At 34.0% G+C, this 27,300-nt stretch overlaps 4 protein-coding genes across 5 annotated transcripts; 2 read left to right on the plus strand and 2 right to left on the minus strand.

Moving 5' to 3' along the window:
• Positions 1–1,088: 1,088 nt before the first annotated feature.
• Positions 1,089–11,512, plus strand: LOC108228139 (vacuolar protein sorting-associated protein 45 homolog). The gene is made up of 13 exons (XM_017403629.2): positions 1,089–1,401; positions 2,840–3,041; positions 3,212–3,291; positions 3,577–3,804; positions 3,982–4,107; positions 4,217–4,297; positions 4,396–4,537; positions 4,642–4,820; positions 4,976–5,131; positions 5,704–5,811; positions 5,910–6,031; positions 10,665–10,796; positions 10,925–11,512. The coding sequence occupies exons 1-13, from the start codon at positions 1,312–1,314 to the stop codon at positions 10,983–10,985; spliced, it is 1,707 nt and encodes a 568-aa protein (XP_017259118.1). The 5' UTR covers positions 1,089–1,311; the 3' UTR covers positions 10,986–11,512.
• Positions 11,513–12,599: 1,087 nt separating this feature from the next.
• Positions 12,600–15,605, plus strand: LOC108227861 (eukaryotic translation initiation factor 5). The gene is made up of 2 exons (XM_017403226.2): positions 12,600–12,782; positions 13,767–15,605. The coding sequence occupies exon 2, from the start codon at positions 14,073–14,075 to the stop codon at positions 15,411–15,413; it is 1,341 nt and encodes a 446-aa protein (XP_017258715.1). The 5' UTR covers positions 12,600–12,782; positions 13,767–14,072; the 3' UTR covers positions 15,414–15,605.
• A 752-nt stretch (positions 15,606–16,357) lies between these two features.
• LOC108224703 (stemmadenine O-acetyltransferase) lies at positions 16,358–18,280 on the minus strand. The gene has a single exon (XM_017399399.2). It carries the CDS (start codon positions 18,071–18,073, stop codon positions 16,811–16,813), a length of 1,263 nt encoding a protein of 420 aa, XP_017254888.1. The 5' UTR covers positions 18,074–18,280; the 3' UTR covers positions 16,358–16,810.
• On the minus strand, positions 17,712–21,278 carry LOC108224702 (pentatricopeptide repeat-containing protein At1g19720). 2 transcript variants are annotated; one of them, XM_017399398.2, is made up of 2 exons: positions 18,993–21,278; positions 17,712–17,844 (listed from the first exon to the last, which is right to left on the minus strand). In XM_017399398.2, the coding sequence occupies exon 1, from the start codon at positions 21,095–21,097 to the stop codon at positions 19,004–19,006; it is 2,094 nt and encodes a 697-aa protein (XP_017254887.1). In that variant the 5' UTR covers positions 21,098–21,278; the 3' UTR covers positions 17,712–17,844; positions 18,993–19,003. The 2 variants fall into 2 exon arrangements, with proteins under 2 accessions (XP_017254887.1, XP_017254886.1); XM_017399397.2 differs by lacking the exon at positions 17,712–17,844 and adding an exon at positions 18,414–18,756.
• Positions 21,279–27,300: the final 6,022 nt, after the last annotated feature.

Genomic DNA, 27,300 nt, shown 5'->3' on the forward strand with positions numbered 1-27,300 from the left:
TCTGAAATTGGCTACTTATCAGTCCAGACAAGAGTGTTGCACATGCTTGAAAATAAGATGATCCTCTGTGTTGCCGTTAATAAGCTAAGGAAACTTCAATGCTAGCCTGTTCTTTTTTTGCTTATGATGGTCAACCCCAGTACCCATCACAGTTTTAAATAATATGATCTTCTGATATGCAAAACTCAGACAAATGAATACCACCTCATGACATTACAAAACAGCAGTGGAAAATAAGACATTGGTTTTTTGCTTTTTCTGGAATTTAGAATTTGTTCAGCTTCACTGCTGATTCAACTCTATATTCAACCTGGAGGATTTGAACAACCAGGCTGCCCTCGTATGCTGTTGGCTCAAGATACTATTATCAACTCACCATAATTGGACAATAACCTTCTTGAATGTGCCATGTTGTCTGTAGATCCAGGACTATGATGCCATATCGAACATAGAAGAATCCAGTGCAAATGGAAAACAAAAGGATGGGGTATGATGAAGTTGGTTTTGCTGTGGAGAATCCACCTCCCGGAACAGTTAATCAGCCAGATGTCGCACCTCATTACCAAGTACCATGACTACCTCTGTGTTGCGGGACCTATTCCTTTTTTTTTCTGCACTTGCACCTTTCTGTTGTCTTTGTATCATATTAATGTTTGCATTTGGTTTTAAAATTTTTTAATATTTTGTCTTTATGTCTTCCAGATGGGCTCAATGATATTCATAGTATGGAAAATTCACTTGCTACATTTCCAATGAAACCTCTACAGGCCCTCAATGAATCTTTAATTTCTGTTGGGCTTTATACTCTTTATTTTGCGGTTGCTTTTAGTCATTTTAATTTCATTTTGTTTTAACAACTCTTAAAGGAGAGAATCAGTTTTGTTCTAACAAGTTACAAATGAGTGCGTTAAGGTCTGGATGTATAATAACTATGCTCCGAGTGACAAAATTAATAATATGTAACAATTGATCATTTAAATATTAAAATAACAAGCATAGATTATTTAAATATTAGAAAGACTAGCATAATCTTTGTGCGGGACACGGGCAAAATAGCTAATTTCTCTACAAACAAATAAAAAATACCGATTTCCAAAAGTTAAACCGCATGCAATTACTTGAATGGGCCGGGACGATTCCCATACCATACCAAGCCCATCTCCACCACAAATCTTCACTGCGATCCGACCCACCCGAATCACAACTGCTCATCAACAACCACTGTAATCACAATTATACTTACACCTATACACACAGATCGCACGAACGAACAAGCAAATCGAACATTATTTCGATCACAAGTCTGAAGAAATGGTGTTAGTTTCAGCTGTAAAGGATTATATTAACCGAATGCTACAAGATATCTCTGGAATGAAAGTTCTCATCCTCGATTCTGACACGGTACCTTCTGCATCTCATTTGATATTCGTTTATTTTTAAATTCCTCTTAAATGTTGTCACGCTAGCTGATCCAGAGTAATTGCGTTGTTTTAGTGCTGTTTGATGTTGTGATTGTGGTTTTGATGTTGTGGTGAATGTTTAGTAAGCGAAATTGTGGCTCGAAACTATTAAAATCAGTGAATGTGAGAAATTAGGGCTCTTGACACTGTTAGGTTTCTGATGATCGTAATTCTGTTGTTATATCACTGTGTAATGTTGTAATCGTGTTTTCGATGTTGTGGTGAAGGTTTATCAAGCTATAATTGTGGCTTGAAACTACGTAACCTCTTGAAATCAGTGAATATGATGAAGTAGGTCTCTCGACACTGTTAGACTGCTGATATCACTGAGTAATGTTATGATTGTGATTTTGATGTTGTGCTAAATGTTTAGTAAGCGATAGTTGTGGCTTGCAATGATGTAACCTGTTGAAATTAGTGAATATGAGAAATTAGGTATGTCGACACTGTTAGGTTGCTGATCCATCGGAATTCTGCTGTTATATTGCTGTGTAATGTTGTAATTGTGATTTTGGTGTTGTGGTGAATGTTTAGTAAGTAATAGTTGTGGCTCAAAATTATGCAACCTATTGAAATTTAGTGAATTTGAGAATTTAGGGCTCTTGACACTGTTGGGTTGCTGATCCATCGTAATTCTGTTGTTATATGGCTGTGATGTTGTAAATGTGATTTTGATGTTGTGCTGATTGTTTAGTATAAGAAATTAGGTCTCGCGACACTGTTACATTGTTTGTCTGTAAACTCAAGCTAGGATGGAGAGGAATCTAATGATTTGTCAGCTACAAACCACGACGTCTGTACTTTGTTATAGCTTAAGTTGTCTCATTATTTTACTCACATTTTAGTTCGTCTCTATGAGATTAAATGAAGTAGATGTTTTAATTGTGAATAATTAATTACGGCATTGATTGCAGGAAAGATGACTTAGGATTCTAAATCCTTTAAACAAGCGTGGCCTATAATTAAGTACGACAAAATGACTGCATAATTAGTAAAGTGGTTATCCATTTGGTTTGTATGAGGGAATTCATTTAGTGGTGAATTTGAATAGGCACAGCGGCAAACGATGACTGTGGAAAATTTGTGTCATCTGTATAATACTTTGCAGGGAGTAATTTATAGGAAAAAATGCCACAGCTCACAGATTCCGCGAGGGTGTGGATCAATTAAATTTGAATATGTTGAATAGTAGATTCTGTTTCCTGTTTTTTATTTATTATAATGTCACAATTATTACGGAAACTGCTAAAGTGTAAGTATAATGGATAATAGTTTAGATTATGCATAGAAGAAGATTCTGTCTGAATATTCCAGTAAAATATTTTGAGGTGCCCTTTTTACTTTTTCTGGAGGGTAATTATGTCTTTAATGATTTACAGGTTAGTATCGTAAGTGTAGTGTATTCTCAGTCGGAGCTTTTACAGAAAGAGGTATTTTTGGTAGAGCTAGTAGATTCTATAGCCAAGTCAATAGAACCGATGTCACATCTTAAAGCAATTTACTTCGTCCGGCCTACATCGAGGAATATTCAACATATAAAGAGACAGCTGGCTAATCCTCGATTTGGAGAGTATCATCTTTGTAAGTTTATATTATATAGCTGTCTCTGTTTCTTTCCAAAAACTGCATCGTACAAAAGCTGTTTTCAACTTATCATTGCACATTAAAGTGATCAACAAATTTCTCAGTAAAAGCTAGTTACTTGCTAACACTTATATGCTATATTGATTAAAGCTTATTTCTTATGACAGTCTTTTCCAACATGTTGAATAATACCCAGTTACACATTCTAGCTGATTCTGATGAACATGAAGCTGTCCATCAAGTTCAGGTAAATGCCTTGTTTCAGTCACATATTAGTTAACAACTTATTTTGTTTGAATCAACTGTTGTTGAATTTTTGCAACAAACCCTTTTTTGATCTGGCATTTTGTTGCAACTCGTGTGGCTGGTGACTATCTGCCTAAACATTTCTAGATGATAAATTATTCTTTGCTCAGACTGAAGCTAGAAGCAATTGTTGATAGTTACTGAGATATCTCTGGTTATGCTGAATTAAGCTAAAATAATTATGTTGCAATATTTTAATTGGTTTTCATTATAATAAATTTTGCAGGAATTCTATGCTGACTTTGTTGCAGGTGACCCTTACCATTTCACTCTAAACATTCCAGCAAACCACATGTATATGCTTCCGGCAGTGGTCGATCATTCAAATTTGCAGCACTTTTGTGATCGGGTGGTTGATGGGCTTGCTGCTATATGCTTGGCATTAAAACGAAGACCTGTTATTCGATACTCAAGGACATCTGATGTTGCAAAAAGGATTGCTCAGGAAGCAGGGGTGAGGAAAAAATGATCAAAATAGATGTAACTTGTAAAGTGCAATTATTTTATTGTGTTACACTCCACATGATTATTATTGTTCTTATTGGATCATATTGGGTAGATGGATTTGCGTAGTGGATTTAACATCTATGAATATTAGATGTTAATATGTTCAATATTCTTAAATATGCAGAAGCTGATGTACCAGCAGGAAAGTGGTCTATTCGATTTCAGACGCACAGAAATTTCCCCAATGTTGCTAGTTATAGATAGACGAGACGACCCCGTCACTCCACTACTGAATCAGTGGACCTACCAGGTGATCTGGGTTAGGACTGTCGATTTGCTAACATAGGTCACTGGTATTATGGCTTTTATTATGATTCAAATTGAGATAAATTCAGCTTATCTTCTTTAACTGAATATAGGCAATGGTTCACGAGTTGGTAGGCATTCAAGACAATAAAGTGGATTTAGGAAATATTGGCAAATTTTCAAAGGATCAACAGGTTATATTCTAAATTAATTTCCTTATATTTACCACAACAGAAAGGGAAATTTCTATTGTTTAAAGTATAGCTGATGTATCCTTCTATTCTTAAATCAGGAAGTTGTATTGTCATCTGAACAAGATACCTTTTTTAAAGCTAATATGTATGAAAATTTCGGAGATATTGGTATGAGTATAAAACGGATGGTGGATGACTTTCAACAAGTTGCAAAAAGTAACCAGAATATTCAGACGATAGGTGCGTCAATATTTCCAATTGGTTACTGGTTCCTAACTTGTCACACCATGCTGAGTATTCTAATTTGGTATATTTATTGACTGTTAACTCTTCGAGTTCTGCAGAGGACATGGCGAAATTTGTTGACAACTATCCAGAATATAGAAAAATGCATGGCAATGTTTCAAAACACGTAACCTTGGTTACAGAAATGAGCAAGATAGTCGAAGAGCGAAAACTCATGGTGGTTTCACAAACAGAACAAGAATTGGCTTGCAATGGTGGCCAAGGAGCAGCTTTTGAGGTTTTCTGGTTTTCCAAGTTGCTAAAACCATTTTTCAGTTCTGAATTATGTCTGTATATAATGATTTTTGTTCATACGCGTTTCTCTATCTACATACACATTGTAGTTTGAATAGACTGAAATTCTGCATGATCACATACTTTTATATCGTACAGGCAGTGACAAATCTTTTGAACAATGAAAGTGTCTCTGATATCGACCGTCTACGACTTGTCATGTTGTATGCTTTGCGTTACGAGAAGGACAGCCCTGTTCAACTGATGCAGCTGTTCAACAAACTGGCTTCTCGATCTCCCAAGTACAAGCCTGGGGTAATGAAATTGAGATCAAATTTACAAAATTTGTTTCTGTACTTTACTGTCTAGGCGCATATTTTTTTGTGTTTTGTTCTCTGTTCGAATTCAATGAATTTATTACTTTACGAGAAAAAAGAAAATATTTTTGATCAGTCAGCATTATTTCTCTGTGTACAGCTGATATGGAAACTTTATTCCGATAGGAAAAAATCCATCTTTCTGAGGATTAATGATCCGAGTTCTCTTTCTCTATTAACATTGTGCCTATCAAGGGTTTTACTTATGTCTCTATGCTGTTGTTGTTAATAATGGTACACCCTTTATATTCATCTCTCACAATAAAGTACTCCCCAGGCATGCCATTAAGTCAGCTCACCTAGAGTTTTATTAATGATGAGGTTAAGTACCGACTGAACTTAGATTTTGATGCTCGATGCAAGCACTTACTCTGAAATGCTAATTATAAGGATTTTCAATATATTAGAGGTCCAGTTGGAACCAAAGCTCAGTAAATGATTAAAATATTAATGTTACAAACTGTAAGAAATCTTATTTCTTTTACTAAATTGACCATGGTGAATTGGCAGCTTGTACAGTTCCTATTAAAGCAAGCTGGTACTGACAAGCGGACTGGGGATCTTTATGGAAACCGGGATCTCTTGAATATTGCTCGTAACATGGCTCGTGGGCTTAAGGTTTGTCCCCCCCCCCCCCCCCCCCCCCCCCCCCCCCCCCCCGCGCATCTCTTATCATACTGTTACTAGATGTTTGCTAATTTAATTGCTGTTGGCAGGGGGTTGAAAATGTTTACACACAACACCAGCCTCTATTGTTCCAAATCATGGAAAGCATCACAAAGGGTAGATTGAGAGATGTGGACTATCCTTTTGTTGGAAATCATTTCCAGCAGGCCAGGTTTGTCTTGTTTCTTTGTTAAATTTCTGGTCGAGCTCACATATGATCTAATCTCGCTTTGTGCTTCCCTAGAACTGAAAATATCTCAATATCATTTATGCGATTTCTATGTTTGGATAGTTCTTTTAGAATGCAAGTGAGTTAAACTTGTTTTAAATAATAGTAATATTTCAGATGAAGAAACTGGCAACAATAAAAAATGCATGTTACGTAATTTAAGAAGTTACCAGAGAATCGGGTCATAGCTACATAAATTATGCATTATTATTACTTGGGCCTCTCTAGGTGCCTTGTGAATGGTATGGATAGGTTGTTTGACATGGTTTACACCATGCTCTCGAGCTTTAAACCAGGATGAGAGCAAGTAAATAAATTCTAACTCATTACCTAGCTGATAAATCTTTTTAAGAAGGGAAAGGGAAGCAAGGACATTATTTACATTTCAAAAGTGTGATGAAGGCACAGTCAATGAACAGTTTTTAAATAATTTCTAATTCCAAATATGTGTTATGGCAATGGATCGGGTTTCATGATATCCACTATCTGCACCGCTCATAAATTAAGTTATCCTTGCTGTACCCATTATACTACTAAGTATTGATCTAAGATATCTTTGTCCTCTGTGCGAATGCGGGGAGGAGCTGGTATTGTCCATTATCCATGAATTTTGAGATTTATGTATTTATTATTTCTTTATTTATATAAAAAAATAATTTTTTTAATATAACAAATAAGTTTCTTATGATATATGTATTAAATTCTTATCATTTTGTATAGGGGTGATCACAAAACCGCCCAAATTGCATAAACGGCCCGCACAATAAAACACGGTTTTTAAATTTCATGATGTGGCTGCGGGTTGAATTTTTCACAAATCACGCGGTGGTTGCTATATGACATATTACCAGTGTGGTTCAAACCCGCACCGCACCGTGATGTTATAACATATATAAATATACTAGTAATTGTTAAGTAAATTATATTTTATACATATGAATTATTATTGATAATCATGTTATGTATTATTTGTTAAATCTTTTCAAAAAATAGTTATTTATAATTTATAAATCTAGCATTACTATTATACCAAATTCTTATAAAACGATTATATATTTATAATATGTCTCTTAGTACTCATTATTGTTATATTTACACTTTTGTTTTATTATATTAGTAGTTGTAGCTTTGAAATGATAAATATCATATAAGTTCATTGTAAAAAAATGTTCTAATTATTATATATTTAAATTTTATTCATTATTTCAACTAATTTTTTTTTTGCCTATGTTAAAAAAAATATATATTTTTCTCTAAACGTACAAACTGCACCGCACCGCATATTTGGGGTGTGGTTTCACGCGGTGTTTATGCTAACATGGTGTGGTTGCCATTCGAATATTCAACCAAACCGCATATGCGGTTAGGTTTGCGGTTTTAAAGAAAACCCGCACCGCCCGCACCCCAATCACCCCTAGTTTTGTATATTTAAAATTTGGTTTGTTAGTTTTACCTGAAAATAAAATATATTTTATAATTTTGTGATGAACTTAGTAAGTGTCTATATATATATATATATATATATATATATATATAGCTGAGAATAAAAACTTAAAAACCAAAATAAAAAACTTATAAATCACATCGAAATATATCAAATATGGTATAGAAATTGATAGTTGGGAGATGAAGAAAAAAACAGTGAATTTGGATTTCAAAAAAAAAATGAACTGATTGACAGGAAAAATCAAATTAAAAACGGAGGAATTTTGTGTAATCATGTATGGGATGGTACAGGTCCATGGTGTGTGGCGAGTTCTAGGGGGCCATTAGATTAGATTGATCTGATGGCTTAGATTAGTTTGTAGTTTGTATTTTTTGCTTTTGGTTTGTATTTGATCACTAGCCTATAGATATATATATATATATATATATATATGTATATGTACACACACACAGATATATATATAGAGTTATACTCCACTAGAAACCTCCTTATCCTAAAAACTAAAAACCCAGCTGGATTATCACTAAACTCTAAGAAAAATATCACTAAATTCTGCTACAACCCTACCTTCTCCTCCAACCCAACCTGCTTCCACCTTCACTTCCAGCAACTTCATGCCGCCACCCAATCCATGTCCGCCGCCTCTCCATGTCCGCCTCCACCGTATCTATAACCAACGAATTCAACCCACCTCCACCTTCTCCATCATCTTCTCCTCCTCCACCACCTCTAGTTGCGTCACCTCCACCTCCGTCGTCCTCACCTTCATATCCACCGCCACCTCCACCACCACCACCACCAGAATCAAATACAAAAACAGATCTGCAGATTTCCCCAATTTCTGGGAGTTTTCACTAAGTTTTGCAACACAAATCACTAAATTCTAAAGAGAATATCACTAATTTCTGAAGCGTATATCACTAATTTGTATGCAAAAATCATCAATTTTTGTAAATATTTTAACGAGTATATCAAAACTTTAACAATATTATAATATATGACAGAGTCTAGTCGTTCACGAAATTGAGTAAGAGAGATTGTCGAAAAATGATCGGGGAAGGACGGAGGTGGTGATGACGGAGAGAAGACGGAGTTGGTGATGGTGGAGAGAGAGAGAGAGGATAGTGATGACGGTGAGAGGGAGAGACAAAGCTGTTACTGCAGATGATGGCGGTGAGGTGAGGGTAGTGTTGTTGGCGTGGGTAAGATTTGATCGGGGCAGATCTGGGTGGCGGTGGATGTGGTGTGTTTTACTGATTTTAGATTTGTTATGGTTGAGTGCACTTAGTAATTACAAAAGTGTAAATAGTGATATTTAGTTTTTATTTTAAAAGTGGTTTCTATTTGATCATGAACACACACACACACATATAGGGTCTTTGGGCACACACAAACAACCAACTACTTTTTATTTAGATGACCGATTTTTATTGGTGGTGATTCTTGGGCGTGAGGGGGGCATCATTATTAATGAGATTATGATGAGATTGGAGCAAATAAAATTCTGTCACCTAATCTATACTATACTATAATAAGCCAACATGAGTATAATTTGTAATCCAACATTTTAGTTATTTTTTTTGGTTTGGTACTCTCCTAATGTAAGTACAAGTCTATAACATGTGGAGGTCTATTACTCTTACATTGTTAAACAGTTTCAAATACTAATTAAAACATTTATGACAATACATTATCCTATAATAATTTATAAGAGAAATTATAATGATGTTAAAAATAAAATTATAAATATAAAATTTTGAATATCTTCTTTTTGACAAGAGCCTTCATATAACTCTTTTTGACTCTAATGTATTCTATTTCAATACAAACACGAATCATTACGTAACCCTTTCGAACTCTAATATGTTACACGACAGATTTCTTTTTTTCATTGAAAAATTTGAATTAAAATTAATTGAATAATAAATTACCACATATTAACAACTTAAAAATATTTATAAATGGATAATAAATTATAAAAGATAAATTTTATTGAGAAAATATAGTCAGTTGCTTAATATAATTTAATTAAAATTCAATTCATTAATACTAAAATACTAAAATAGTAATAAAATGCTGTTAAAATTAAAATTATAAATAATAAATTACGAACTATATACTCGCTTGTGCTTGGCACGGGTTAAAGGCTAGTCATAATCAAAAAGTGGTTGCTAATCTGTGCCCATGTGCACACACTAGAAAAACCGATATATATTTATATTTATATAAATGATAATATATGTATGGTACACAATATCTGTATCTGCATTTTTTATATCGGGTATTATCCGCTCTGCACTGTTATCCGGTCAAGCTGGTTAATTATCCACGTTGATATGTGCCTATACGGTTCGGTATCCGCGAGGTGGATGGAGATTGCCATCCATTTCTAATATGTTTTTGCTAATTACCCTCTATTATTCATCGTATCAATGTTCTTGTGCCCTCTACTTTGACTCATTAAACCCAGGAGCACATGACCAAGCCTTCCTCTCCACTTATTTTCTTTCCTTTGCTTCCCTTCTCTTAGCTTTCGCTACCAATCTACTATAAAAGCTCGGGAGCAGGGAGTAGGTGTACTTGTTCTTCAGTTTTCTACACTTTAAGAATTTGGAATTTCATTGCATAGAATATAAAGCACCAGGACAAGGTTTGGACGGCTTAAATTTGTATTGATTTTGTATGAGTGTATCAATTTTTTTTTTGTTTCCTGTACTAAGTCCTGGCATTGTTGTTTTTGACATCTAGTTGTCCATCCTAAATGTTTTTATAAATCAAGTGTAAGAATGATTGTATTTAGTCCCTTCGATATCACTTTTTGTAGATAGGACCTATTAGTTATACAAGTTTAGCTTTCGGTTCAGTTTCTAGCGGGTTAGACTTGAATGTGTAAGAAGCACCTGGGGCTTACAACCTTGTCTGTCTTTGCTTGACCCAGGAATTATATTTTCTGGTCTGTACTCTTTGTTTACTCGTCCTTTCCTATATTTGTTTGGCCAACTTGTTCTGGTTTATGCATTAGTTGCTAGGCATCGTCTAGGTTATGTAAATTTGTCTATTCTGGATAAGATACCTGTGAGATAGTACTTGACTTTCTTGTTATATGAGGGACAATTTCATTGCTGTCAGGCCGCAGGAGGTTGTGATTTTCATTGTTGGTGGAACAACATTTGAGGAATCACGTTCAGTTGCTTTACAGAACGCCACCAATTCTGGGATTCGCTTCATACTTGGCGGTTCCATGGTTCTTAATTCTAAGAGGTCTGTAATTATGTCATAAAGTTGTGGAAATATCACACCCTTGATATTGATGTGACTTTAAGTATCCTTTGTTGTACTTTCACCTATTAACCAAGTAATGCCATATGTATGTTGGTTTGTGTGTGTAGGTTTCTGAAGGACCTTGAAGAAGCTCAAAGAATCACTCGAGCGGGGACCAGTGTGATATAAACTTCAAATCCTACCTCACCATGCTCCTCTTGCCAAGGCATGTACATATGTGCTCAATGCCAATTATATGGTTTTTTTTATCAATCTTTTCCCATCTATAAAATCATATATGCCTGATGAGAAAGTACTGCTAAGCTCATGCTTCACTTTCTAAATTGAGCATGAGCACGGATAAAGACTTACAGGGAGCTCAAAACCATATTAATGCTAACTTGATGTTTTGGATAATGCACAAAGAGTAAATATGCTTTAGTTACGCGGTCAAGTATAGTTTTCTTTTGCCATTCCCATCAGGAATCTGGTTGTATTGATATATCAAAAAGTAATTTTGTATGCCTGATGTATTTCACACTTGCAATTATACCTTCCTGATAAACATGCAAAAATACCACACTGTAAGCAATCTTCAGAAGTTTCAAGTCTTATGTCTGTAGATGGTAACCTCTCCGTGAGAACTCGAATTTCTGTTGACGATTGATGCTGTCTTTTCCCGAATGTCATTATTTGAGTCCTTTGGATAATGTTTATTCATGATTAATTCTAGAGTTTTTGGAAACATGACTGTTCTTCCTCAAATTTCTTTTCGCAAGCAAGATTTTGCGGCGGTTTAGGAAATGGGATTTCAATAAAAAAATGTTTTGGATTACATGAAAGTAATGTCATCAATCTTGCCTCCCCCAAGTTCTTGTCCACACAAACTTGACTTTTCCAAGTTTTTCCAACTATAATCACCATTTTGGAAAACTTGGTTTACTTAATATCTACCAGGAAATGTGCAAAATCAATAAAATTGTATCCCTTTTTTTTACTAATGTCGCAAACTAAATTTTGACTTTAATTTAGTGTCCGACTTATTTATGACTTAAACTGACTTCTGACGCTAACTTCTGATATATTACACAAACAGATATTTTTCAACTTAAATTCAAAAATGACTTAAAGTCTGGGCTTAAATTTGAAAATATTTTAAAATCCGGCTTAAATTTGAAAATGACTTCAAGTCTAGGCTTAAATACGAAAACGCTTTAAAGTCCAGATTTTAAATCAAGACAAACCGGCTCCATGCCTCAGGTATAATTCACTTACACATTTTCGAGAGTAACCAAATTTTTAAAAGTTCGCTTACAAGCATGTCATAGTGCAATCAAATAGACCAAACATTTGTAAATTGTAAGTGCACCAAAATCAATAAATCATAACTCTTTAATAATCCATCAGTTCTTTTAACAATTTATGTTGGTCGACTCATCTATTCCCTTAATAATTTATGTTGGCATTTTGATATATTTATAAGACATAATTTTATAAATTATATTAATTTTTTCTTCTTATAATTAAAAGCTTAATATTTTAATTTTAAAAAAAATTAAAAAATTGTGTTATTATATTTATATACATTTAAACATACATATGAAATAGGTAAAGAATCTGTAAAAATTTAAGAGGGAACGGATTTGTATTTTGTAGCGAGAAAAAAAAGGCTAAGGAATATACTCATCACCCTTTTTCACATTTATTATTAAAATAAAAAACAAAAAAGACAACTAAGAAATCGAATAATAAGATAATTCTAGAAATGAAGTAGGTCAATAATTATTAAAAATTATTAAAGATAAAACAGGAGAAGAAAAAACAGGTAGGCGGTGAGTTAACCCTAGAAAGATACGTACAGGCCGTGTATATCTATATATAAATACCTATCCCTACTCCCCTCTCGTCCTTCATCTTCTCATCTTTGCCGCATCGATTCTCTCTCTCTCGACATCTCTCTCTCTCTCGTCTCTCTCTTTCGCTCAGGTATTTCTCAAACCCTAGCTTATGTATATTAATATATCTCCTAATTTCATCGTTATGTTTGTATGTTACATATATGTGTAAGTCGAATAGTGATAGATTCAGTGTCCGAGTTCTGATTTGTGCGATACGACGCTGTTTCCATAGATCTGTGTGTTTTGTATTGTCGTTTTTGATCGATCGACTTTGGGATGTATTAATTTGTGGATTAGATGAACTTATTTATGTTTTTGTATGTCAGTTCTGTTTAATCGCATCTGAGTGATGCGTTATTGCTGATTTTCTAGGTTTTCGTATTGAGTTGATGTTTCGATGTTGAGTTATAACTCATCTGTATATAGATTTTTATTCAGTGTGTTAGATTTTGATGTAATTGATTTTTAGTTTTTTTGTTGAGGTTTTGATACTCTATACAGAGAGTAAACTCTCTGTTTTTTTTATATTGACTGGATGCACGTATTTGTACTTCTATCAGTTTTTTAAATTATAGAAAAATAATTTTAGTTATGTTATGCATAGATGATTATTTGTGGAAATCAAAATATTAAAATCGTTTGGGATATTAGTTGATAGAATGAACTATATAATTATGTATTCTATATTGATTTGTAAAGTTCAAATATAATGATTGTGAAGTTGTGGTGGTTAGTTGTAGTTATGTTTTGTTCATAAGGTTGAACTATTTATGTTTTTCTGTTTGAAACTTCTTTTGTGCAATCTATGTGGAGCTGCAGTACTAGGATGCAAATTGTTTGTTTGTTTATTGACTTTATCAATCTTTATGCACAAATTGACCTGTGTGAATGCAATATACACAACCAACCACACACTTCCTATATGCTTTTGTTTTGCTAGGTCACTTTGTTAAATTTCCTCTGATTTTGAGATTTATCTTTTGCAAAACTTGAGATGCTTATATTATTACTTTATGAGGTTTTCTTTTATGCAATGGTATGACAGTCAATTCTCTTTTTCATGGTTTTACAGGGTGCATTCAGTTTAATCTGCAACCTTGTTAGCCAAAGTGTAGGTTTGTACGTCAGAAGCTTCTTTTATGTCTGAGCAGGCCACCCTGTTTTTGTCATCATTTGGGTTGCTAGGTGAATATTCTCCGTCACCAAGGATTAAGGACAAAGTTGGCTGTATGCATTTTGAGGCATATCAGGGAAATAACAGAAACTTTGCAGGTTGCCAATTTATGCGACCTTGTCCAACTATTGAAGATAATACCATATTTAAAACAGTTACCTTTTACCTTCTCTAATATTTTATTTCGGGAGGCTACTTTAAATCATGGCTTTGCAGAACATTGGGGCTGGAAACAAAGATGATGCCTTCTATAGGTATAAGATGCCAAGAATGATCACAAAGATTGAAGGTCGAGGAAATGGCATTAAGACTAATGTTGTCAACATGGTTGATATTGCCAAGGCCCTGGGCAGGCCTGCTGCTTATACAACCAAGTATTTTGGTTGTGAGCTTGGAGCTCAGTCCAAATTCGACGAGAAAACTGCAACTTCACATGTTAATGGGGCTCATGACACTGCAAAACTTGCTGGCCTATTGGAGAACTTCATTAAGAAATATGTTCAGTGTTATGGATGTGGGAACCCTGAAACTGAGATCATTATTACAAAAACACAAATGGTTACCTTGAAGTGCGCTGCATGTGGTCATTTGTCTGATGTTGATATGAGGGACAAACTCACAACCTTCATCATCAAGAATCCTCCTGAGAAGAAGGGGGGTAAAGACAAGAAGGCAATGAGGAGAGCTGAGAAAGAGCGAATAAAAGCAGGGGAGGCTTTGGATGAAGAGCAGAAGAAGCTGAAAAAGGAAGGTGTAAAGCAGAAAGGAAGCACTAAAGATGTCTCCTCTAAAGCAGTTAGCAAGAAGAAAGCAAATGTATCTGATGAGGATAACTCTCCTGCTGGAAGCCAGGTTGATGAGGTAGACACAGTGGTAAGCAACGACGATGATGATATCCAATGGCAGACTGATACTTCGGCTGAGGCTGCTAAACAGAGGATCCAGGAGCAGCTGAGTGCTGTGACTGCTGGCATGGTTATGCTAAATACCACTGATGACAAGCCAAAATCGGGAAAAAACTCACCAGTGCGTGAAGAGAAACCTAAAGGCAATGGCCAGTCAAATGGGGCATCTGCTAATTCTAGCACCCCCCATGAGAAGCTTGTGCTTGAGATCAAGGACTATCTCAAAAAGGGTTCATCGGCAAGCAAGTTGAAGCCCTTCCTGGATACCCTCTCTGGCACATCTCAGCAAATTGTTGATGCCTTTTTTGAAGCTATGTTTGATGGTGCTGGAAAAGGATTTTCAAAGGAAGTAACTAAGAAGAAGAACTATTTAGCAGCTGTGACTCAGAATGAAGGATCACAACTAGTTTTACTTAATGCCCTCGAGGCATTCTGTGCGAAAGCCAGTTCTGAGGCTGTGAAGGAGGTGGCTTTGGCTCTGAAAGTTCTGTATGACAGCGATGTTCTCGAGGAGGAGTTTATTGTGGAGTGGTACGAGAAGGGCCTTAAAGGCGGTAATAAAAGCTCCCTGGTGTGGAAGAATGTCAAACCATTTGTTGAGTGGCTTCAGAGTGCTGAATCTGAAACCGAAGACGAATGAGTCCTGGTTCTAGCCATATGGGGAGATGTTTTCCATCTTTGCTTTAGTTGTGTCCTTGTGTGTCTGAATTCGTTCTTTTCTGTTGTGTCTGGGTCTTTGATGTGTGAGAATAAGTCCTGCCTGGACCAGTCCTTGTGACTTATGATCGTCTCTGTAATTGTGTTTTAATATTATTATGGTCTTGAACCTGTACTGATGTTTTAATATTATTATGGTCTTGAACCTGTACATATACTTTCTATAATTGCATTATGCATCTCTTTACTATTTTTGACGCATCACTTTGCACATTTTTCGTTAAAAGTTCAGAGTAGTTTGGGCAATCTTAAAAAATTAATTATAGATAGACTTTTATTTAATTCTTTTGATACTCTAAACGATATTTTTTGAAAATTCTTAAAGAATGAAAGTTATAGAGAACGAAAAGATCCTTTTAAAACAATAAAATACAAAATTATTGAAATCTTTTTTGTAATTTTAATAGATTACAATAATTAGAGATCTTGTAAAAATTCGTAATAAATTCAATTAATTTCGGATTTCGATGATTTTGGATGATTTGGAAAACACTTTCAATCGCTTATAACTTCCGTTCACGTGGTCTCCTCATATCATGTCTCGAAATATTTTCGAAATAATAAAATATATTTATAATTAATTTTTTTTATTTTAAAATTCAATTTTTCAAAAACATTTCGAATCATGATATGAGGACACAACATGAACGAAAGTATTAACCTTCGTTCGTAGAGCTATTTACAATTAATGTTTCAATTTTATCATTGCATTGCATGTAGTATTAACCTTTTTCCTTCATAGATATATATATTTATATACATATATCACAACATGCGGATTACTATTTACTAATTGACATTTGACAGCATGCAAAATTATGTGTTTTTGTTGATTATTTTGGCATTTATTTAAGAACCAAAGATAAAGAAAGTGATTCTTGTTGAAGCTAGCCTTGTAACCTACTTTTGAAAGAAATGGTATCGTAAAACACTACTATTATATAGAATTTTCACCAATGGCCAAACCTGTGTCTACTTTAAATATCGGTAGTTCGCAGATAGAAAACTTATTAACTGATAGTCAGAGCAGCGTGCATTTCTTTGGCAATGAGCAAGTTGGAAAACGGAGGGTCTGCAATTTTTTACCCAAAACTGCTGCAACTATTTTTTACTAGTTATGTGTATTGCTTCACTTTACACTTAACTCGAGTTATGGATTTTTCGCCCGATGGTTTAATTACATATGTATAGGTCCTTTTTTTCTTCTTCTTCTTCTTCTTCTTCTCAGTTTCGAGGAATTCAGGAGTAGATTATAGAAGTAATATTTGGATTATGATTTTAGAACATTTAGAACTTCCATGATTATAACCAGAGGCCGCTTCAGATCCCAGAAACATGAGCAAGGAAATCAGAATTTTGCTCCAGCATCTTCATACATTTTGCGGGCAAACTCATCCATGCTTCAATACCTTTACCATCAATAGTATCCATTAAGAAGACACAATTAGTTGGTATCCTAGTAGTCCCCAACTGAACAGGTTTTCCCCACCCAAAATCAACTTCATACATAGGAAAGCCACACCAACTACTAGTACTAAACAAGCCTATTCCATCTGAATTCTTGGAAAATTCTTTAACTGCCTTCTTGTACTCACTATAATAGTTTTTATCCTTGTACAAATTCTTTAAAAACTCTGTAGTCACTTCTCGTATCGAATTAAGAACTTCTCTGACCAAAGATCTGTATTCAGTTCCCGAGCCAGCACTAGTCACCACAGCATGTGTAATGTTTCCGAGGCTGTTTTGCAGGACTTCGGGATTGCCCATCTTGTTTCTCAAGTTCATTTGCGTTGTCATGAACCATATTTTTTCTGGAGTTGTTGTGATGATTGCAGCCCATATGAAGGTTGAGACAACAACTACACGACTTGGACGTTGCTCCAGATCTTCTCCCAATTTTTCTTGGAGGGAAGATATACTAGAGCCACTGAAGATAAATCTCTTAGCTATCGATTTTGTTCCTTTTTCAACCTCGAGTTGGTTGAAGCCACTGACGTCTTGTGGAGGAAACAACGTCGTGCAGTCTCTGACAAAAGTCCCTTCAATTTTTTCTCCCTGGGTGATGGCAGCCCAGGTTTTGAAGAAATTGTGTATCACCGCAAAGTCTATAACAAGGTGATTAATGCAGATTGCAATAGCAGTGCCACCACATCTGAAGTAGTTTACTTGGACACCTAAAAGACACTGCTGATTTTCGGGTGTTGGGACTCCTTCTGGATCAAAAGGAACTAGTTGCCTCAATTGGTCGACTTCCAGGTTGTTAAGCACACTGGATATGCTGACAGCAACATGAGATTCGACAAATTCAACGCCTTGATCTTTGCATTCGATGGAATATACATCTTTAATCCGTCCTGCCAGTGGATACATGTAACTTAGGGTGTGGGATAACGAGTGTTTCAGAAGGTTCAGATTCTTTTTCTGCTCAACATTGGGGTTAGATGCATAAAATAGAATGACGGGTACATAAAACTTCGGAGATAATTGGTCTTTCAGAGAGAGATTAAAGGTTGAAAGGCTTTTCGGTGTTGGAGAGGCAGGTTTAATAATTTCTCTAGACTCAACTTGTACCTTGAAACTCATTCTCCTAATATTTCAACTCATACAAGAAAATGTCACAAGTATATACAGAACACCATACTTGCAAGGATTTTATAACCATTTGCATATGAGTGATAAGCATATAGGATCCAAAAGATTTAATATTGATGACAATGCAGATATGATATCAATGAGAAACTGATGCAGATATGATATCAATGAGAAACTGATGCAAACATAATATTAATGCGATATATGTAATATTTGGATTTTGTGTGGATGTTACATATATCTAAACAGAAAGAAACAACAGCATTTGAGAGTAAAGATATTGTAACGTAGATATGTTGGCACACAAATTTCACTATCTACAACCAATATGTTAAAAAAGATTAATTTTACACATCTTATACCAAGATTTCACAATATCCAACAAGTGTCTAAATTTACCTGCTTTGCGTGTCTTATTATACCAAAAACCAGACAATCCTCAAGAGATATTTTATGATTTCACTTGAGTTGTGCAAGTTAGAAAATAAAGGAAAATGTTAAAGGTCCCCAATTGGATACAAAACGTCACGTGTCATGTTTTTGTTGGTTCTAGCTCAGATAATAACAAAGGCCGCCTGTATGTACACCAATATCACCAACTAAAACACTCCATAGTGCCACGTCATCGACATTATATCGTTTGGGAACAGATGTTGGTACACAATTTTTTTTACCTATAGCATAAATCAAGAATTAAATAAAACATAAATTATCAATTTAAGACAGATAAGTTACGATATTCTGAAGCAGTATATCAAAAATTAAGCAAGGTTGGAATTCTTGGTGCCATTGCAATATATTCAGTCAAATATAAGAGGCAACTCTAAGTATCTACCTTAGAAACAACAAAGAGACACATCAGAAGACACAAATGATATTCAAAATAATATAATAAGCCAAGAACTCTTACCGTCATATTGATTAGCAGACCAATCTAGCATAATCTGTGCAGTTACATTTCTCATACATGTTTCTTAGAGCACTAGAAAGAGCGTTCCTGTGTTCAGAAAAAAGACTCTTCAAAATATAACAATGAAATTGTTTCCCCACACTTAAAGCTTCCATTTCACTGCATGCCGGAACTACTATCATAAAGGTTATGGGGGTTGGTTCAACACTCTCATAAAGCATTTTGGTAAAGTACTTGAGAGCCTCTTCTGGTTGTGAATTTTTAATGAAGCCAGAAATCATAGTATTCCATGTTACGGTGTTTCTATCCTTAATGGTCCAGAAGACCTTAGTTGCTGAACCAATTTCATGACATTTCGCATACACGTCAACCAATGCACATTGTACAAAGATGTTGTCTTCAAATCTGTTCTTTACAATATATCCATGAATTTCCTTCCCTTGCTGCAGTAGAAGCAGATCCGCACAAGCTGCAAGAGAACCAGTTGTTGTAACAACATTTGGCCTTACCGACAAATTTGGCCTTCCATCAAAAAGCCAACCTATACTAGGTGACAGCATGTTACGGAACAATTTAAGAGCTTCACGACTAAGCCCCGCTTGCTGAAACCCATTTATCAGTACATTAAATGATACGACATCTAGCTCTAAATTCGTAGATACCATCTCTGATAGAAGGGTATATGCCTCGTTCTTGTATCCATTTCTTGCAAGTCCAGCAAGCAATGTGTTATAGGTAAATTCATCTGGTTGCATACCATCATTTTGCATAGATTTAAGAAGTTGCAGTGAGTTGCCTAAATTTCCTTCATTTACGCAAGCAGCAATCATCTCATTCCACATGACAATGTTCTTGGTTCCCACAGATAGAAATACTTTCTCGGCACAATCGTTATTTGTACATTTAGAATACATATCAACTAGCGAGCCCACCACATGTTCATTCCGATGAAGTTCACGTTTCAGGGTATAACCATGTATTGCTTTGCCAATTTTCAAATCTTTTAATCTTGCACAAGATGTAATGGAGCTTGCTATTGTCACAGCATTAGGTTTCTCAGGAAGCCATAACATTTTACAGAAAACAACTAGAGCATCTTCATAACATCCATTTTGGACACATCCTGAAATGACAGCATTCCATGAAGTAACCTCCGGCATCACCCCATTTACTTGCATCTCTTTCAAACAACTAACAGACTTATGAACTTCTCCGTTCCTTGCATAGCCTGAAACAAGTGCATTCCATGATATTAAATCAGGCTTCACTCCACTTAATTCCATCGACTGAAAAGTATTTTCTGCCTCACATATGAGGCCTTCATCCATATAAGCCGAAACAAGTGCAGTCCAAGAAACCACGTCCCTATCCTGCATTGCATCAAAAACCATTCTAGCATACCTCAAATTCCCGCAATTCGCATACACATCAATAAGTGCATTACTCACAAAAACATCACTCCCCGAATCCCTCCTCACAACATATCCATGAATCATTTTACCCCTCCTCTCCAGTTTAACTGCCGAACAAGCCTTGAGAATTCTTGGTACAAGATACCTATCTGGCAGTACCCCATCCAAAACCATCAAACCTAACACCGAAAACAACTCAACCCATTTCTCACACCGACAATACGATCCTATCAACGACGCATAAAGCTGCACACTTCTCTCAGTCAGTTCATCAAACAACTTCCGTGCATCATCCAATGACCCACCACTCCTCAAATACATCACCGCAATCATACTCCCAATCAAACTATTCCAACCAACCCCACCTAATTTCACAAAATACCCATGAACTTGCTTGCAATCATAACACCGCATGAACGAACTCGAGTCGAAAATGTTCAAAAAAGAGACTCTCTGAGAAGTTTCAATATTAAAATCTCTCCTCTTGATATCAGCTACTAAAGCCAAATGGGGATGTGGGTTTCTCTTTGTTAACAATGCTGTGCGTTTAATATGAAGATTTCTAGCCGTTGAGGCTTCATTGTTGAAATTTTTGGGAAAAAACTTGGATTTTTGGGGAGTAAAATTTAGGAAAACATAGTCTATAGAAACAAGATGATTATAGGGAAAGAACCCAGTATGTAGAATTGCCATAGAATCATTCAGTTTTGTATATAGTTTCTGGATAAATTGGTTTCCCTGTAAACTGATAAATTCGATGTAGACGATTTTACTGCATGTGCTTCTCTCTTGTCAGGACTACGTAGTACGTATGGTTTTTGAAAATGAGTTATTTTTGGGTACAAACTTAAATTATGACTACTTCGTCATAAGCTGCAAGTTTAAGAGGTTTGAATGTTTGATCGAGTAATTTTAAATCGTTCTTTCCGACGTGTGCCCAAGAGCACACAATAAGCATCGAACTCTCATAAAAATGGTTTCTTCTGATTGGTGGAATTGGTGTAAATGCAGGGGGCCATCAACATTTATTATTCATCCACCAATCAGAAGGTAGTATTCTCATGGAAGTTAGTGACTATTGTATGCCCATGGGCACACCATAGAAAATTCGATTTTAAATTATTAATAATTTATAAGATATTAAAAAAGTAATAAATGGAATGAAAGTGATTTATGAGATAATTATCATTTATGGACAATTTTTATCAAAAATAAAAATTCAAAAAATTAAGTCGCTCAAAAAATAACTCAAACTAAATTCTGAGTTGAAGTCAATTTCTGACTTGTTCCCGACTTTTAAGTCAATTTTCTAAATTATTACACAAAATGTGATCGAATAACGTGATCCTTGATTAATATAAAAGAACTCTTAACATGTGTGATTTTTTTTGAAAAGAAAAATATTATTTAGTTGTAATTTTATTTTATATAATAATTGGTCCATTTATAGCTTATTAAATCTAGAAAATTTAAGCAACAATATTATTTTCTTAAATTTATACCCATATATTTGTGATAAAATTGAACAAATAATGTCTAAATAATTTATATTTGAATTTATATATTAACAAAATTATTTTCATATATAAAAAATAACGGTTCGGTGCGTAGCACGGGTAAAAACGCTAGTTGATCCAATAATGTCCCGGCGATATCTTATATCACTTGGACAACCTCTCCAAATCTTATCTTAAGTCAACTTTTTCCTTGCCTAATCAGATATTATAATAAAAACTACTCCTTCCGTTTCAAATTAGATGTCCACTTTAAAAAAATCAAACAGTTTAAGAAAAGTAGATGTTCACTAATCAATTGCATTAAATGATCAAATTATGTGGACATCGTATTCTCGATACTTTTGTCCTTGTAGTCTTACCCTTGTCACCTGCACCCAACTCTATCAATCATTCTGCGAATATGTCCAAATTATTTAACCCATGAAGAGAAGAGTATCATTCTTGCAAGTGATTTCAAGAATCTGCACATATATGGGTCGTAGATTTTACTAGAAGAAATCATGTATTTAAGATAGAACTGAATATGCAAAATCAGGAACATAATCAAGGCCTAAATAGTAGGGGTGAGTATTCGGAAATTTGGTTACCGAACCGAAATTATTTTGGATATCCAAATTTTCAAAAATGTGAAATTTCATTTCCGAATACCGAACCGAATTAATTTCGGATGGAAACCAAACCATTAATATTAATCCGGATCGGATTTCAAACTTTCCAAAAAACCAAACAACAAAAAGTATCATATAACACAACATTAATTGTGCATATAACATAAACTGCATGTATATAACAAAATTAAAAAGAAAATAAAATTCTTAAAATGAAATTATAATATTCATTCTAGACCATATTAACTAGTCAAACTACAGGAACATAAGGCATCATTTATTTAAATAAAACAAAGTGCAAATCATAATTTATCTTAGAGAAATAAATTGATAAATCATAGCTTATTAGAGACAACCAAATGATAAACATACACATAGATAATGTTTGAAATTTGATATTGTTTATTATGTTTCAAAAAAACATAAAGGATAAGTTACAACATAATAACTATATAAATTAGTAGATGAAAATAGTATAAAAGATATTTATTACAAAATTTTGGATTTTTGATTAATTCGGATAAATCCAAAAGTCCGTTTTAAAAAACCGAAATTCCGAAATTATCTAAAAACATTCCATATACCGAATTATATTTTATCGGTTCGATATCCGAACCAAAATATTTCGGATATATCCATTCGGTATATGGATACCCGAACCGAATGCTCACCCCTACTAAATAGGAGGGTTTTTTCACAACTTAATTTTCGTTCTTTTCGGGAAATTGACCATTTTTATACCGAAAATGCTATGAAATCATGCTATACACATGCATAAATCCGTTACTGTCATGTTTTGTGATAAATCAAATCTGTATTCCAAGGAAATCAATAAAGATTGAAAATCATGTATACTTGATGATGAGATCTTTTCCTTTAATCTAAGATTGATGTAATAATGCAAATAAAATGTAGTGTCGATTTTGCTTTAAAAAAAATATATAAATAACCTCCAAATCACTGCACATCCATTTCTGTTCAGTATGGCAACCGACGAAACTATAACCTCCAAATCACTTGCATAGCCATTTTTGTGTAGTATGGCAACCGATGAAACTCAAGTATTGGGAGAAGATGATGATAATTGCATTGAGGAAGATAGTACTATTCTATCTATCGTGTTAGTATATCACCAAAGTTTTAAAGGTATTACTCTATTACTTTTTCTCCTATTTTATCTAATTACTCCCTCCGTCCCGGCCATTTCTTTACGTTTGGTTTGGGCACGGAGGTTAAGAAATATGTATAAAGTAGTGGAAAAGAGAAAGAAAAGTGGATGAAGTGGTGGGACCCATTAATTTTTAAATTATAAAAGAGAGATAGTGGAGTAAAAGTAGTGTGAAAAGGAAGGAAAAGTAGTGTGAAAAAGAAAGAAAAGTTGGGAAGTGGTGGGACCCATTGACTATTTTTGGTAAGTTTTGGAATGTAAAGAATTGGATAGCACATCCCAAAAAGAAAACCGTAAAGAATCTGTTGGGACGGAGGGAGTACACGACTAACTCATACGCACATAATCGGTGCCATAAACCATTTTTTTGGTGGAGGTAAACACCCTCATACAACTTTCATTTCTCTTGATATTTTTAGGTTCATTGGGATTCAAAGGTTTCCAAGGATCATCATCTTGGATATCTTTTTAGTTCAAGTACGCATTGTAAATTTATAGTTATAGCCTGGTCGCCGAGAGTGTCTAAACTTTGCAATTATATTATATATGTCTGTACTATTCACTTATAACTCACATATGTTATCAGATCTATTATATATATTAAAGTCGAAATATTAAAAATGTCTAAACTTTGCAATTATATTATATATGTCTATACTATTCACTTATAACTCACATATGTTACCAGATCTATTATATATATTAAAGTCGAAATATTAAAAATGTGATAGATTAATTAGAAATGTGGTGGGGTCAGTTATAGTAGTCAGATTTTCAAAGTAATCGAATCATGTCAACACTTGTTTTCATGTAGATTGTACACACATGCACTCGCATATTGAGTTTAAGGTGGAATACCTTGTTGATCATCGGTGTGACAACACTTTCCTTAAAAATAAGTTATCAAATGAGGACTCGAACTTAGATATGGGAAATGGGTTATCTTCTTTCTTTACATGCAGAACCTTTGTTCTCATTGTAGAGCAAAGGTTAAGTTGTTGGTCTCAAATGTAATTAGTTGCTTTTAGATGTTGATTTTCACGTGTTTAATGCTGTCACTAGACATGGATCCCAAGATCGTTGAGCCAATTTTGGAGTAACAAAAGTGTCAAGTTAACCAATATACTCCCTCCATCCCTATTTATCTGTCCACTTTGGAAGTAAAAATTTGTCCCTAGATATCTGTCCATTTATACTTTCAAAACTAATTTAATGATAGTTTTTCAAATATATCTCCATAATTTCAATTTTCAAGGCTTGACTTATTTAAAACTTGGTTGAATTCATGTTTTCAAGACATAAAGTAGGGGTATTCCACCATTTTCAAGATATTAATTAGAGTTATTTAATGGAAAAGTTTACACAATCAAGTATTCCTTGGTATGTGTTTTTTTTCTTACAAAATGGATAGATAAAAAGGGACGGAGGGAGTATAAATTTGGGTTTTTTACAAAATAATGAGATTGCATATTTTTCCGAAAATGCTGAGCAACATTATAAGCTACCCAGCATGAAAAGAAGTGCTTTGGACTACTGTTGGAACCGCATATCCAATTTTAACGGTGCCATTAAAAAGGGTTTGAAAAATATAATTATATTTGCAAATTTCCCTAGAATTTAATATTGATATAATACTAACTTTTAATACACATATATATATACATATATATACACATACATACATACATAAATACATATATATATAATTATTAAATTATGAAATTGTTAAGCAATCGTTATTCGAATTTTAAAGAAAAATATAGGTTATATATAGGTCAACCACAACGATGAACACTAACTTTTTAAACTAAATGATAAGTAGTATTATGTCTCCTGGACCAGAGCCTGTCGCTTAAGTGCGGTTTATCTTGATTCATGTGGTTTGCAGGCTATTGCGTGAGCTCGTGGGTTTACCCAGTGCACACCCGAAGGATAGCGGCTGCGGGTTCCCACGTTAAAAAAATATATATTATTTATTTTTATAAATTCAAGTTAGAGAATATTTTCAGTTGGTTTGAAAAATTCGAATTTATTTCGATTTTAAAACTAGAGAGAGTGCACCAATATATTTTGGAAAACTATGTAAACTTTTTGTAATAAAATAATTCAGTTATTAAAGTGATGTTGAATTTTTTGAAATATTGCTATGACTAATTTGCAATATATGATAATAATATAATTGGCATTCTTATAGATCTAATCCGTGTTTGTTTTAAATTTTTTTAGAAAAAGTGTCGGCGCCAAGAAACACCTAGCTACAACCTATAGCTTCGGGTCGAAGAAGTGAAATGATGTAAATATTTTATACTATATAATAATTCAGTTATTGATATAATGTTTGGTTCTCTAAAATATTGTAATTACAAACTTTTATAATATTATAATAATTAAAATGTTATAAATATAAACAAAAATTTAGTTTCGTAAAAAGTTCACTAAGAGCATAGAGCATCTCCAATGAGATTGGCTATAAGAGCATCTCCAACCATGAGAAGATATTAGCTAAAAGTTTAGTTAGCTTATCAAAAATAAAAATTATAGCCAATGCCTTCAAAAAACGGCACTCCAACCAAATCCACCATTGTCTATAGTTATAGTCAGCCTCCTATGGATGACTAAATTTGTCGAACTTTTATAGGTCTGCATGAAATATGTAGGAAGATTACAGATATATTCTATTTATAACAATATAAATATTAATAACATACTATTTTTAAATTATAGCCAACCAATATAGCCAATACCATCGAAGCACAATGTCTTACAAATTCAACAACTTGTACATAATATTTTACAGGTCCAATTTAGCCAATGATTATAGCCAACGCCGTTGGAGATGCTCTAATGATCGGCTAAATTGGACTTGTAGCACATTATGTAAAATTTGCTGAACATGTAAGACATATTGTTTCAATAGTATTGACTATATTGGTTGACTACAATTTAAAAATAGTATGTTATTAATATTTTAGATTGTTATAAATAGAATCTATCACTTTAATATGGTAATAAATGATGTGTAATATTCTTACTGATTTCTTAGAGCATCTCCAACCATCGAAAACCCTTAGCTAAAATGTGAGTTAGCATACTAAAAATATAATATATAGCCAACCTCTCGAAAAACTCACACTCCAACCGCACTTATATGTTGTTTATAATTTTAGCCAACCTCATATAAATGGCTAGATTTGTCGAACCTCTACAGGTTTGCGAGAAATCTGTAATAAGATTGCGCATCATTTATTAATGTATTGAACTGATATATTATATTTCAATATAAAATAATAACATACTACTTTTAAATTATAACTAACCAATATAGCCAATACCATTGAAGTACAATGCCTTACAGGTTCAGCAAATTTTACATAATATCTTTCAGGTCCAATTTAGCTAACGATTATACCTAACCCCATTCGAAATACTCTTACAGACCTGTAGTCGATCGACAAATATAATCATCCATAGAATGCTGGCTACAATTATAAATAAAGGGTAGGTATAGTTGGAGTGTTGTTTTTTAAGGCGTTGACTATAATTTTTGTTTTGATATGCCAACTAAACTTATAAACAAGAGGTAGGTATATTTGTTTCTCATGG

This window comes from Daucus carota, chromosome 6, assembly GCF_001625215.2.
Source record: "Daucus carota subsp. sativus chromosome 6, DH1 v3.0, whole genome shotgun sequence".
NCBI lineage: Eukaryota > Viridiplantae > Streptophyta > Magnoliopsida > Apiales > Apiaceae > Daucus > Daucus carota.

Coding starts and splice junctions, on each gene's coding strand:
- LOC108224702 (XM_017399398.2), bottom strand. CDS start 21,097: ATGGCAATTCTACATACTGGGTTCTTTCCCTATAATCATCTTGTTTCT.
- LOC108227861 (XM_017403226.2), top strand. CDS start 14,073: ATGGCTTTGCAGAACATTGGGGCTGGAAACAAAGATGATGCCTTCTAT.
- LOC108224703 (XM_017399399.2), bottom strand. CDS start 18,073: ATGAGTTTCAAGGTACAAGTTGAGTCTAGAGAAATTATTAAACCTGCC.
- LOC108228139 (XM_017403629.2), top strand. CDS start 1,312: ATGGTGTTAGTTTCAGCTGTAAAGGATTATATTAACCGAATGCTACAA. Junction 4,538..4,641: donor CCAGAATATTCAGACGATAG/GTGCGTCAATAT, acceptor CGAGTTCTGCAG/AGGACATGGCGAAATTTGTT. Junction 5,132..5,703: donor CTCCCAAGTACAAGCCTGGG/GTAATGAAATTG, acceptor GTGAATTGGCAG/CTTGTACAGTTCCTATTAAA.